Source organism: Atta cephalotes (genome assembly GCF_000143395.1).
Source record: "Atta cephalotes unplaced genomic scaffold scaffold00016, whole genome shotgun sequence".
Lineage (NCBI taxonomy): Eukaryota > Metazoa > Arthropoda > Insecta > Hymenoptera > Formicidae > Atta > Atta cephalotes.
The window spans coordinates 3198675-3213842 of NW_012130080.1; the positions used below are offsets into that span (position 1 = coordinate 3198675).

The following is a 15168-nucleotide window of genomic DNA, read 5'->3' on the forward strand; positions in this document are numbered from 1 at the left end:
GAGAGAGAGAGAGACTTGAGTTGTGTTTTCTTTTTCTTTTACATGAACAAACCGTGCCTAGTTCAGTTTTTATATATATATATATTATTTATTTGCCTTTTCAGCAAAGGCATAGTATAATATAATCTCATGTTTAACATTTGCGTACAATAAGAATATAATGATTCACTGTATTACACTGTGTCATCTGTGTCCCTTGCTGGAAAGCATCCTAAATATACTATGTCTATGCAAGTGATTTTTCATGTAAGCTCTTCACTTCATTTATGAAAGATTTTAAGGACTTTCTTTTATTCTGTTTTGCCTTAAAGGGCTTTCGCACAGGCATGAAGTTTGTAAAATCTGTTGCTAATCATTTACATAGGAACATTTATATAAGCTTCCTTTTTTTATATTATTTTTATTATATTTCTATTACAATTAAAACCGTGCATGAATATATTTTAAATCTAGTGGGCAGTTTTAGGATTTCTTTCTATCTATATTTGCGGTCAATTTTTAATACAGAGATTTAAAACTATAAAAATACTCGCAGACTATAAATGTTATTAATTTCTCAAATAACTCATGTCTGTAAATATTTCGCTTGCGAAAATTCCACATCATCGTAAATTATACTCGTGCATATGATGGTGACATAACGTGGATACAATTTATATTATATGCTCGTCGACTTCCAGCACATCAGTTGGTGGTCGCAATTTGTTGAGGAAACTTTTTTTGGTTTACTATCTTGGCGTAACAGCATCTGCTACGAAATCTTATATTATGATAGTCGAACCATAAAACCACGACTTATGCTGCAATTTTATGGAAGTTTGTCTGCTTGCGGTTACGTATACGCTTGAATGCAACATAAAAAAATTATTGTACATCTCAGTAAAATTATCGGAAAGTCACGTCTATGCTCGTTATAATTTTCTTATTTTTCTTATTTTAGAAATGGAACTTTTCAAATTTAGACTTACGCATTATAGATAATGTGTGTCCATTGTGTTCGAAGTTTAATCGTGTTTCTTTAAGTTATTGTGAAAGATCGAGCAGAAAACGAGAATTGTTTAGCAAATTGAATTAGATTCTAATTAATATTTGTGAATTTCATGAAGAATTTTGCGCTATTTTATCGTGAGCGTATATATTACATGACAGCAATGGGTTTTGTTTTTCTGTTGCTGCAGATAGTAGTCGTTTACTGACATCGATGTAAATCCGGGACTAGTGTAGGGATAATAATGGCGACGGTTGTGAAAAATTCATGAAACGAACAAACAAAACCACGTCGTTCTGCTCGTGTTCTTCGTTGGCTCGAACTTCTTTTAACTTTCAAATACGACCCTGGCTGAGAAGAGCCTCCTTCGCTTTGGAAATTTCAAATTTTCATCACAGATTAGGACTCCACTGAACCGCAAAGTTCCTTGACATCTAAAATTGCTTGACTTTCATGAAAAAGAATGAACTTGTATCTAATATGATATTAATTCTTTATCATCATTTATAGCATGTGAATTTATATATCTTTTAAATGTTATTGATTGATAAAAATAATTAATTTTTAATTTCAAATTTGTATATTTGTATTTATTCTTAAATTAGACTCTTATTCTTTAACTTCTAATGACAGTATTAGTATTACATTGTTGTTGCATAGCTTGTATACATATATAAAATCTACGTAATGAAAATGTAATGACACTGACGCTGTCATTAAGAGTTACCGAATATTGGCTTTAGTCACTGATATTGAATAGGAATTTGAAATTAATTCTGTAATTAACATATAGAAATATTTATGGAATTATAATGCATAATGCATCAAAAAAAGTAAAAATATTTTATATATGTGTATATATATATATATATATTATTTATATTATTTTATATTAAATCTTATTTTCTATAATAGTGAGAGAAGAATATGATTAATGTTGGAATTTTATTTTTATTGAATTCAAATCAGTGAATTTGCAATCTGCCAGGCAAGGAATCGATTTAGTCATATGTTCAGTTAATTAAAACTTCTAAATGTTGCTAATCAATCTGTGTTATAATTACTACAGTTCGTCGAGATGACTGAAGGTTAAAATAACTAAACTTCTTTTGGATCTATCAATGAAAACAAAGCGAAAAATGTGTTAAATCTAAAGATGATTTCGGCTTTTATTTTTATTTTCGAGCTGTAATTTCTTCCATATATAGCTACGCTATTCCATTGTGTTTGATTTTGCTTTGATTTCACAAACTCCGTCGTACATTTCCCCAAGCGCTATATAATGTCTGATGCAATTAATTCAATTGTACCGTATATGTGGACTCGAGATAACAAATTATACCTGAAGGGGATGAAGCAACAAGCATGTGTATTAGCACCTAACGTGTGTACTGATGATCCTCCCATAATGCATGCAACTTTTTAGCCTCGAAGCCGTTAAGCAAAGCTTAATTACTCCCTTGACCTCAGGCACATTTCAAACACATATCGAGTGTGTTTCACGAGCACGTCATGTCGCGTGTGTTGGGCAGATTCGCTGGGACAGGCGGAGATCTACATCATTGTGGCTCTCCTGATCGGTTTCTTCACCGTGGTGATCGGCTGCTGGCTATCTGACAACTGCTGGTCGCCAGAGCCAGAAGGCGTGGTCACCCTCGCATAGCCTAGTGCCGACTTCCGTGCCTCCAGGCGATAACAACTACTAAGGCGCCCCTCATACAGAATTCTTCAGGACCCCGGCCGCTACTCGGATCATCATAGTAACGCATCCGGCAACGTCAGCGGCAATCATCGACCGTTGCTCGACATCAATGACAATGACACGCTATTACGCGTATGAACATCATGCACGCGGGACCTTCTTCATCGAAGAGGTATTGTTCGATCGACGGCATCTGCGAACCAACCTCCTTCGCAAGTTCCTATTTCGCAAGAGACGAGTTTTTTTCGAGCAGAGTCAATTCTTGAGCGCGAAAAGAGACGTCAAAGAAGAAAATGAAATTAAACGAATGAACTGTGAAGTTTTTCGCTCCGTATTACATATCGATTCTCAAAGTCGCAAGTGTACGAAATAATTGCATGTCATGTTCACAATGACAATTGAAAATTGGCGTATTGAATTAAAGAAAAGCATTAAATTGAAGAAAAAATATGTTACCGATATTTCATACGAAGCAGATGGTGAAGTTCATTGTATTTAATCTCTCTAAGACTGACTCCGTAATTGTAAGTCAGTTCCTTTCGCGTCGTTATAAATGATACAGAGATAAGAGATTTTTTTAAACTCAATAAGGTATGTGCTTGTGTAGTATGTTTTTATTTAAACTCTCTAAATCTGAATCGGTAGATAATTATTGATTACTCAGTGGCATACTTGGGTAATCAGTAAAATTCAACTAAAAAAGAAAAAGTTTGAGCATTGTATAATTAAAATACCGATATTCACACGTCAATTCCAATATCATATGCATTGAATTTATTCATCTAAAGCAAAGTTAGCTAGGTTAGATATTTCACATTTTATTCATTGACTTTACCAATGACATACTTAGGACTGCTGCCAGTGATTATCTACTGATTCAAATTTAAGGAGAACAGATGGTTCTATTACAGCTATTGTTATACATTCTATTATATATAATTAACGGTTAATTTAATTAATGCCTAATTAATCAGGCATTAAATTGCGCGTCTAGCGTATTATTACGGAGTCCGGAGTACTCGCAATGAATATCAATATAGAAACTATTATCGCTTGTTACGCAATCAAGTGACAAGCTCTCAGACTTGGAGATAATTGATTCCGCTTGAAGCAAGGTATTATACAGATATTAAGGGAGATCTGTCCGATAATAGACGTCGAAAGGGAGATATTTTCGAAGTAAAACATTGATCTTGAATCCATTTTCTTTTAATACAAGCACCATTTGTCGTAATATACATTGAAATATACAAATGAAATCAACGTTCTCAGTCCATTTTTCGTTTCTTTTACGATCAGGAAATTTCATTGATTGCTTAAACTCTCAAATGCAACTTCGAAGATTCGTTCTCATTTCATCAGCGGGCTCCCACGTCGAATTTTCGAGTTAAATCGCCTTTATAACCGGCAGAATTACGTTTTCCAATTTTAAGATGAAGATAAAGTTAGTTTTAGGAACCTCCACCTTTCACGTCTGCTCGGATGTCCGGTTGTGAAATCCGATCGAATTCCGCAGGTTTGTATGCGCGAACGGAACGGACGGATTGCAGGAACGACAGGAGCCGACGAAGTTCTTATTGCGATAATACGCGAAGTTGCTGCATCGGACGGCGACACGTCAGTGGCCGCAACGAAGTTGCGGGCCGTGCACAAAGTCCAAAATGGGTCAACAAGCCGTGGTCATCCCCCTCGCTCACTCTCACCGAGAGCCCGTAACATCATTAAAGCACATTGCATCGAAACGAGCAACGCGTTCGTCGATTCTCAGTACATGCAGTTCGTAGCGTGAATAACGACTCGTCTACATGTCTTAATCATCATGTTGCACGTTTATGATGTCGACCGCGAAACCCGTCGGGAATGGTTCTGATCCGTAGTTAACTCTCGTTGAACCCTAAGCTAGTTTCTGTCCGCCATCCTCTCAAATTTCGACACCGTTCTGTATTAATTTGGTCATCAATTTCTCATTAATCTTTAATCACTTCAATTATTATTTTATTATCTAACATATCGTATCAAAAGACTGCTTTTCTCTTCTTGTACATCGTCACGATGATATTTGTTGGATTGTTGTGTAAAATCAAATTTGATTATTTTCAATTGAAAATGCAGCGATAATTGTGTATACTTTCTTGTGAAAATCAGACATAATCTAGCAATTTGAAATGAAAATTTCAATTTTTTTATGTTGGACATGGATTGCTAAACGCGCTACTTTAGATAAATAAATCATAACTGTTATTTGTAATATTTAATTCTTTATGCAATACCAACAATTTATCTAATATAATATACGATTATTTGAATATCACGTCAAATCCAGAATTTATTTACGTCATCATATGTTAATTACTTCGTTACAGAAGAAGCACTAACATATCTTAGGTATGTATCGGTTATATACTTAACTAAGCTATAGAAGCTGTTAATTACCATCGTATTGAATCGTATTACCACCGTAGGATCGAGTATTGACTTAACGACGTCAGGAATGGCTCGATGCGATTAACTGAGAATGTCGGAACCGTATTGGTTTTACTTTACAGCACACCTTACAGTATACATTGTGCAATAGATATAGTAGAATTGTTTGCACGAGCTATACTACTGGATTAATGAAATCCAGTAAACGAAATATAGTTGACGACTTGTTCAGTTGACAACTTTTGTTCAATATTAACACGAAGGCATTCTTACGATCCACGCTTTAATTCTAGAACTCCATACATTTTTAATAATAAATTCTATTGTCCCTTTTATCTCAATAAATTTTTAATTTAACTTTTAATCTGATTTTATTATAAAATATTTGTTGAAACTTTTTTTATTCAATAATTCTATTCATTACTTCATTTATATTTTCTATTCGTTTTAGTTTCTATAATTAGTAGAATTGTTTCTATAATTAGTGTCAAAATTTTTATTTAACAATTTTATTAAATAATTTTTTAACAATTTCTTTAAAATAATATAAGTTTTAGAGATTCATTTTTCCTTCATTTTCAATTTTAATAAATTAATATTAATTTATTAATGTTTCTGATAAACGCATATATTGGAAGCTTTGTTTCATTTGATTAGTTTTCAATAGAATCATTGCAGCGGCAATAATATACGTATTTGGGAAAATGCCGCGTTTCTACAGAAAGACGAATCTTGTCTGCAAGATCCGTATAATTGTGGTTTCTGCCGTATGCCTTTATTAGTCAATACGGTGATGAAATCCAGTTAGTGAGAGAAAAGTTAAAAACGCGATTTCAGACCTGAATATCTCTAAGCGGCTCACTTCAGAATCCAAATCTTTACAGTATAAATATCAGATAATTGTTGGTCTGGATTTACACGAATAATAAACAAAATGCGATGTTTATTTCGACTAGCAAAAATTACTTTAATTTATCAATGTGAATTAACGTTAACTTCAATTTTATTTAATTTTAAGTAAGTTAAATCGAGATTAAAATTAATCCACATTAATGGAAAAGGACATTAGCTTTACAAATCTACAATTAAAATAAGAGAGACATACTTCGTGAAGTTTCTTCATTTAAATAGATACAAATCTAGCTAAGTGCACTTGCAAGTATTTGATTTCTTATTTTTAATTAATTATACGTCGTATCTTAACCAGTTCTTTTTTTATCTACACTGAGCTGTTAAGAAATAACTACGTCTATGAATTAATTAATAAACGTTACTTTTATTTGACGCAATGCCAAAATGAAATGAATGAAAAAAGAACTTTTAAGGAAATTAATATTTCAAAGTTGACAAAAATTTGCGTGTAAGTTTACAATTAGACAAATTATTTTAGAAACGTCGTTTAGAACTTTCCAATAATTTGATGCAGTCGGCGCCAGAAAGAGAGTGATTAAATACTGCGAGAATTCTTTTTTAACCTGCGGCGAATTGCAACATGCTAATATCGCACTTTCGGCCTGACGGAAAAATTGGAAAAATTTTACGGTGTCATGTAGATTTGATGCACTCGGGCATTTGCGAATGTATGCGCGTGACATAAACGCGAAACAACGAACAAGATGCAGATATCTAGGTGCATAGTGCACGACAGTAGCAGACAGCACGATATATCACGTCATTCGAAAGGGACGCGATTGCTGTCGAATCAACCATCCCCGTTCTTTTTTTCCTTTTTTTTTCCCGCATATTGTCCCATGCAAAGCGAGCGGGCCGCATTGACAGACTAATTAACCCGGAAACCTCTCTATACAACTTCCTCTATGCCGCGTTTATTTTATCTGTCGTTCGAGAGCCCGCGGGCGCGTACACACACGCACGGTTGATCGATTAATTGAATTTTGATGCGCTCAGACAGGCGACTGATGATCTCAAAGAGCAAAAATTACCTCCCAGAAATTTCATTAAAATGACAGTCGCATTAATTCTTTAAAGAGAGACATGCAACATGCATTTATTTTTTATGTTGAAATATAATATTAGAAAGTAATATATCGTGAAAATATGATATAATAATAATTCTTTCTGCCTTTTTAAAAGACATCCATTATTTTTAAATTTATTTTATTGATCTTATTTATCTTTATCTGTTTTATTCAGAATTTTTTGCTTTGCCATCAAACAAAGCGTAGCTTTGTATTCTCTTATAACAAATTTACATTATCTAAACTGTTAACCATTTTTACAAAAAGATCAATATCTTTATTTAAATAATATTTTTAAATCTGCATGTATAATAAAATATATTTTTATTTGATATTTTCAATTCGCTCGTTAATTTTGTTCAAAATTCTTTGCCTTGCCGTGATAAAAGTACAATAGGATTTATTTTTAGTTCTGAACTCTTACAATAAATTGCGAATTATGTTTACACTATTCCAACTGTTTAAACGATCAATGTTTTCATTTAAGAAAATCAATTTCCAATTTCTCTTAAGAATCTATAAAATTTCTTAAATCTATATACATAACAGAAATATATATTACATTTTCTTATTACACAGTATATTTCTGTTTGACATTTTCGATTTGCTTGTTCAGCAAAAATCATCGAAGCATCGAGTAGCGCGGAATATCCCAACGGTATCCAAAACGATCAGGATCTGCCACTGGGGCTCTTCCGTCGATGAAGATCCCAGTGGCGTTTCCAGCAGGCGACATGAATTATAGAGGTCGATGTGACCTGTGCAAACCGGACGTCCCCGGATACGATCGTCGCCGTATTCGTGCACACGTATCCGCTCGAGGGCGAGAACGTAACGCGTAGGTTTGCTGGCACGAGCCCGCGAGCTTCGTAAATCACTGCAGACAGTGGTACCGTCGCATAGGTACTCGCTCCCTCGTGTACTCGCCACGTACGCTCGCCGAACACACTTGGACAATGAGCGTTCCGCGTGAACTGCGTCGCGATCCCTGATGTCTCAACCAGATAGCACAGGTCCAGAAATCCTCCCCGAAGTGGACCGCGAAATGCGATCGCTCATTCCGTCTGACATCTGTAATCCTCCATTTGAAACGGAGCCCATTAGTTTCCGTTAGGGAATAAATATACATTTTTGCTACCCTACGGGAAAGGTAACAGGCCTCGAGCAGCGGCTCGTTGAACATCTTTGACATGTGGAAATGGCCTGATTTGAATATACGTGAGACGATCATTCGTAGTAACTGTATTAGTATATCGCATTTGCAAACGAATAAATTTTAGCAATAAAAAATACACAATATAGATTTTTCGTTTTAGTTTTTGCATTGAAAGGTGTTAAAATTTATTTATATTATTTATTTATTCTTGGAGCCACAAACTATTTTTATTTTAATCAAATCAGTAACTATAAGAGCCTCAGATTGAAATAAAGTTTATATAAGTTAATTAAATTATACATGAAAAATAAGTTTTCATTGTCTTTTTGCACCTCTGAAGTTTAGCTCGCAGCAAAAATATTTTATTTTAATCTTGCAAAACGAAAACATTATAAATCCCATATACTTGCAAATTTGATCTTATTTCTTCAACTACTTATTATGGAAATGAGATAAATTATACATCAAAGTGCTCAAACGAAAATTTGAAAGAAAAATATTTATTAATTCATAAAGCGAAATTTAAGTCAGATAAGTAATTTGGAAGTTATTAAATTGACCGATGCGAAAATAATTTCGAAAAGTAATAGTAGGATTTTGTATAATAATAAAAAAATTAATTTTTAGTAGTTTTATACAGTATCATTCAAAAGTTTTATTAAATGCTGCTTTTTAAAAAAAATACGAATTAATTGCTTGCCAAATGCATTCATTCATTGGGTGTTGATCTTTTTTATATTTAATATAAAATACATTCATAAAATCAAAGTGCTCAAACGAAAATTTGAAAGAAAAATATTTATTAATTCACAAAGGGAAATTTAAGTCAGATAAGTAATTGGAAGTTAATAAATTGACCGATGCGAAAATAATTTCGAAAAGTAATGGTAGGATTTTGTATAATAAATGTAATACATTATTTATTTTGTAGTTTTTTTATACAGTACCATTTAAAAGTTTTATTAAATGCTACTTTTTACAAAAAAAAAACGTGAATTAATTGTTTGCCAAATGCATTCATTCATTGATTGATTGATTTGATTTTTTTTATATATTTGAACCAAAGAAATGTTGACATATTATATCTTAATTTAGTTTTCATGCAAAGAAATAAAGAAAAAAATAAGAAAATTTAAAATAAATACTCTAGTGAGTAAATATTTAGTCAAAGTTAAAAATTGTGAGCAGATAAATACCGCATTCTATTCTACAATGACGTACAAGGAAGAGTGGGAGAAACACAATCACAGTCTACAGAAACAAATGATAGTGTGCTAATGGTTAAATAAACTCTTGATTAATGTGCATTAGTTCATTGTAATGCAAAAATTCTGAGAGTTGGAATATTATATTTTACTTTTAAAAATATTAATTTTACAAATGTTTAAATATATAAAATGTGAAAACAATTTTTCTATTTTTTTGTCTGTTTATTTTATAAATTTTATAAATTTTGCCATTTATTAAAACTTTTGAGCAATACTGTTGATCTTCGTTAAGTCATTATCTTGTAACTCACGTCGAATTTGCTCGCGAGCTATGCGGGAGGATTTACAAGAGGAAGGAGGTATGATGAATTGGGGATACAAATTGCTGGGCTCGATTACTGTCTACATAACTCGGTTGATTTATTGACAAGGGAGCAATTTCCTGATGCTCGTGGCGATTATTATAAATTTATTATCCGAGCGTAATCGAATTAAGCGCATATTTATCTTACAATTAGATTTCTCCTCTCTCGCTTTCTATAAATTTAACATGAACAGATGCGGGGAATAAAGCTTAATAAACGAAGTAAAATTTCTGTAGAGATGTAGGTCGCTTCACGATTGAGATCTTTCGATTGTCAAACGATGGCGAGCGACTATCTGCGACGCTCGCTCGCACAATTGCAATGCTTTCAGATTCTATACACAAAAGGAAATAATAGCTGCTGAACGAACGACTGACAACCACAGTCGAGTTGCGAGATACGAATCGCAGTTCGATTAGTGACACAATATACCGAGCAGACTTGCAATGTTTACCAATCATTGCAAGATGCGATTCAATTTTTGTGCAATCCGATTATAAATTTCCTTTGCATTTTATTTTTTTACAAATCTTTGTGAAAAACTTCCATAATATTCTACAAGTATAAAGACTTACATTATTTTTGTAGTACCATTAAATAAGATAACTTTATATTGTTCTATAAGAGAAATTAAATTGAGAATTTCTAGAACTATTTAAACAAATAATTTTTATTTTTATTCTAAAAGCCACTATTATTTATTTTTATTTATTTTTATTAACGATGAGAACTTCAAATTTTTATAAGAGAAAATAAGTTGAGAAATTTCTAGGATCACTTAAATAAGTAATTTACATTTTTTTTTTACTTTTGAAAACTAATTATTTTATTTTTATTAACGATGAGGACTTTAAATTTGCCGATGACATAAAAGTTATTCCTGCAGAAGCAAAAAGTAATTGAGGATAGTTAAATCGTGAGTTTTTAGAAAACGACGAATTCGTAAGCAAATCGTACGTTTTAGACAACAACGGACAAAAACGCTTCTTTCGTGCAAGCAAATACGCGCCGGATAAGAATAATAAAGGCAAACCGGAACTCTTGGGATGCAAGTCGACCGCGTTCGCGAGTCTCCCGATTAAGTTGAGCAACGGTGAACAGCGCTCGCCGCGATCGTTACGTAGTAATTGCGATAAAAACGTTGTCTCGAAAGAATTCGCCGTGCTTGGTGGCGAGGTCCTTGTGAGAGATAGAAAAGAAATTTCTCGTCCAGAGGGGGCTTGTTGTTGTTAGTTGTCTGGACCGGAAGTTTTTCTCGCATTCTCAGCGAGCGTATCTTTTTTGCAAGCGCGCAAGTTTTTCAGCGAGGCGCAGCTTCCAATTTCGATTTATCGGAACTACGAGCGCGAGCTGAGAGTTTCGTCGGTGTATAATTCGTCGCCGCGAGTCAGGTAGGCGAGAATTATCCGCAAAGTACTCGTGCAATCAGTGTTAACTTGGAAAAGCGTCTCGGATCTTATATTCGATCGCAAAGGTCGAATACGCTCGTTAGAAGACGTTCTCTCTCAGCTCGCTTTGCCATGAGGCAAAGAAAAAATCTTTATGAGATTCTATCAGAATTCTACTTGAGGCGTATTCGTGTCTCAAGTAAAATTCTGATAGAATTCTGTTGCACGGTTAAAGATTTCTCTCTAATAGTACGATGCGTAAGCATGGTACGATGTATAAGCCGCTTATCTGGAGCGAGCAGTGTAAATCCGGTTATTATCAAACGTTTCCGACTCAAATATTATCTGAAGAGTTGTCTCAGTAGGATTTTGGGGAAGCTAGTCTACAATGTTTCCGAATAAACGTAAATAAACTTTCCACTTGAATTAATGAGAAAGTAGAATACGCCTATATGACAAATTGGGATCAAAAAGCAAGAATAAGTGATGTTCCACAAGTTTCTAGCAACTTTTAATATTTTACGTAGAACGGAGCAGTTTCGAGTTTCTGCATAAAGTATTCTTGCGCGAGGCATGTAAGATACATCGAGATTTATCCATGTGATCAGCTGATCCGCATCGATGTGTTCAAGTGCAGTGAGGAAAGAGTTAGTATCGCGCGATTTTTGTAGCGGCACACTTGAATTTTTTAAGGTACAGAAGGTATCGTTCGTAATGCTTCTCTGCATGCTTGTAAGTTTCACGATTAAACGCACGCAATTACTATGCGAACTGAACCCTTTATTACGCTCCGCGTACGAAGATCGATTTTATAGATAGCTTTTGCATGGAATAACAAATGATTCGACGTATTTCGTACGGAAAGAGATAAGATTAGAATAATGTTCCATGCATAGCTAGCTCAAATAGTGCTATAGATAGTTTATGACACGCACGTCGAATATGAGATTATAATGGACGAATTCTTAATAATTTATTATGTTGCTTTATGAAGGATATTTCTGAAATTGCCATCTCTTTTCTCTCTAGCTTCAAAAATGTACGTTGGAATAATTTTATTCTTTCCTTCTCTAGATTTTAAACAAAAGTCTTAATTTTATAACACTAATCCCAAAGACATCGTGATTGCACATTTGATAATAAATACGCGCTCAATTCTTCCGGTATCGAAATGAAATAGGCATGTAGTATAAGGGGTATTATTACGAAGTAGCCATTTAGACACGCATCGCATTCCGAGAAGCATTTTTTCATGCTTCGAACAACTGTTCTATGCTTTCGTCCTCACTCGTAGTCGACTTGTAGCAAGTTCAGTAACTATGCTGGGCCACATCTAGAAACGTCAGACTCTCGCGAAGGAAGGTAAATCCACGTGAGAGGTTCCGGAATACCGAACATCTCAGACAGTGAGAGATGCTAGCCAACTTTTCGGCCCGTTGGGAGTGCCAAAAGCTGCGTTCTTCGATCATCTTACGCGATATTATCGCGCGGTAAACTGCAGATCTTGTCTCTCCTTCATTCTTTTTAAACAAAATTAGATTTTAAGAGAATTGCATGAGATACAGAAGAATAGCATTTTGCCTTGCGTCACAACGTTAAGATGATAATGCTTTTTATTTACGTAAATACAATCTCTCGCGCTCTGTTGCTTTACGATATATCTATAGCATCCGACATATCGAGTTTGATATGCAGTTGTATATAATGCAAACTTTGCAGTTGTGTAGGTGCAAGTTATTCGCTTTGTCATTCTTTGTTTGCATTCTAATTATTTATGTTCATTGACGTAGACTTATTATCTCATTTATTTAATGCACACTCAAGTGATATTTACGATTTTTATTTTCGCAACTAGTAATAAAACTAGAAAACTGTCTCATAATAAAAAATATGTGATTCTTTGACCTATAATAATTTTAGTTCTAAGCTTATCTGGATAATATTGAGATTCAATATGCGATTCTCTGTAATTCGAAATAAATTTTTTATAATATGAAATTATTAATTCGACGAAAAAAAAACATAACATTTTTTTGCAATATCATTGTTGTATTGATATATGATATTTTGGTGCAGAGTATAAACCGCATTTTACAACTTTCATAAAAACTTATATTTTACGGATAAAACGCAAAGATTGCTTTTTACGAGTTATTAAAATTTGAAATATCGTCTGTGTTAAATTTATTTATTTTTTAATTCCTCTACCATTTTATTCGATATTTTTCAAATCCGAGCTAAAATACTAAAAGGTTAAATGTCGTTTCCATTTTCGCATCTTCCAATCGCGATTTGTTACCTATATCAATGCAAGCGGTGGATTAATTCAACGCGCGGAAAGCATAAATAATCGATACATGATTAATATTTGCGATACGTTTGCACTCTGGCATCCATTTCAACGGCCAACATTCGCACGAGCGCGACACACGTCGCGTTTTTATGGACGACGAGCGTTGCTCGGCGTCGCGGGCGTCGTGGCGTCATTATCTCTCGGAAAGTAATTGCTGTTCGTTAATGACGTCTTGTGCTCTGCCCCGGCACAAAAGCGTCGTGGTCTTTCTGAGAGATTCAGCGACGTAAGGAGAACGAAGCCGACCGATTATATTCCGTAAGTCGTTCTCCTAAATCTCCGGAAATCAGAGGCGTAATTAATGAACTCCCGACGATTTTCTGGCACGAATTAAGGTGCGACGAATTCATTTCAAGCGGGAACAACGGACACTATCGACAGCGACACCCGCTAAGAAAATACGACTCGCGTTTTGGTATCATCCATCTGCGGGAATCGGAAAATCGATGTTTCTCCGTGATAAATCGGCGTTCTTACTTTGCTCGTTTTTATTTGAGAATTACCGTGTAATAAAACTTCAACATAAATGGAAATGAACGTTTTATTTTATAATATTCAACCGTGTAATCGTTAATAAACAGAGTTCAGATGTACCGACAAACTTATTTTACAAATTCCCGAATAATTAAATATATCCAAATTGGATAATATATCCGATTTAGATATTAAGATCAAATATCCGAGTACACGCACGTATACATATTTGTAATTTATTATTATAAACAGTGCTGAGCAACTCTTTCGAATCGAAAAATCGGCTAATGCGATTAATGTATCGGATTATATCTTCCCCCCTTTCGTAATTTATGCATTTCGTGGTGATACGATTAAAAGTTTTGCCATGCAAACTAGGAAAGGATTACAAACCATGGTTCGGAATTAATATCGGTTTTCGATTCCTGGCTATCATCCATTTGCGATCGCAGCGAGAGATCGATGTTATTCTAGACTTCAACCCGTTTGCGTGCGTTCGCGAGCGCGACGCACGCTCCTCGTACATTAATAAAAGGTGATAATAACGTACTAAACTAAGTGGACCAACGTCTCAAACCACATATGGAAATTCTAAAAAGGGTCGTAGCATAGGGAGACCCGCTTGAAAGTGTTATAAGTGCATCACGTTGACCAATCGGCCGATCGATCGTTTCTTATTAATCACTTTCGTAAAAAGCCATTTACGATTGGAGCGATGACACGTGGAAAAGCGATTGTGGAGATAAGAAATTCACTTTAATGTGCACTATTAGATATTGAATATACTTATGAAAATTGGCGAACGTTAAAAAATAAGAAGAGAAAGTGTGCATATGTGACAGGAATACAATGTTCTGAAGACACGGTGTAAGAAATTTTATATCAAGATTTATCGAACGTTAAAATGATAGATAAAAAGAAAATTAGAAGGTTCTTGATTAAAAATTTAATAATTTCAATCATTTAAATTTAAATGACGCATGTTTAAAAATTATAAATTTTATGTAAAGAAGGAAATCAGATTCCTGTATTATGTCTTAAATTTCTGAAATAAAAACTATAAATGTTAAAAATGAAAATTTTATAAATTTTAAATGTTAATATAAAATTGTATATTACTCTCTCTCTCTC

The 15168-nt window shown here is 34.0% G+C and overlaps 1 protein-coding gene across 1 annotated transcript in view; it reads left to right on the forward strand.

The window, feature by feature from the left end:
• Positions 1-2651, forward strand: part of LOC105618279 (putative glycine-rich cell wall structural protein 1) — a 7519-nt gene extending 4868 nt beyond the window's left edge. The window contains exon 3 of the mRNA XM_012199820.1: positions 2521-2651. Within this exon, the coding sequence (XP_012055210.1) occupies positions 2521-2651 (131 nt within the window). The remainder of the gene's footprint in view (positions 1-2520) is intronic.
• The last annotated feature ends 12517 nt before the right edge of the window (positions 2652-15168 follow it).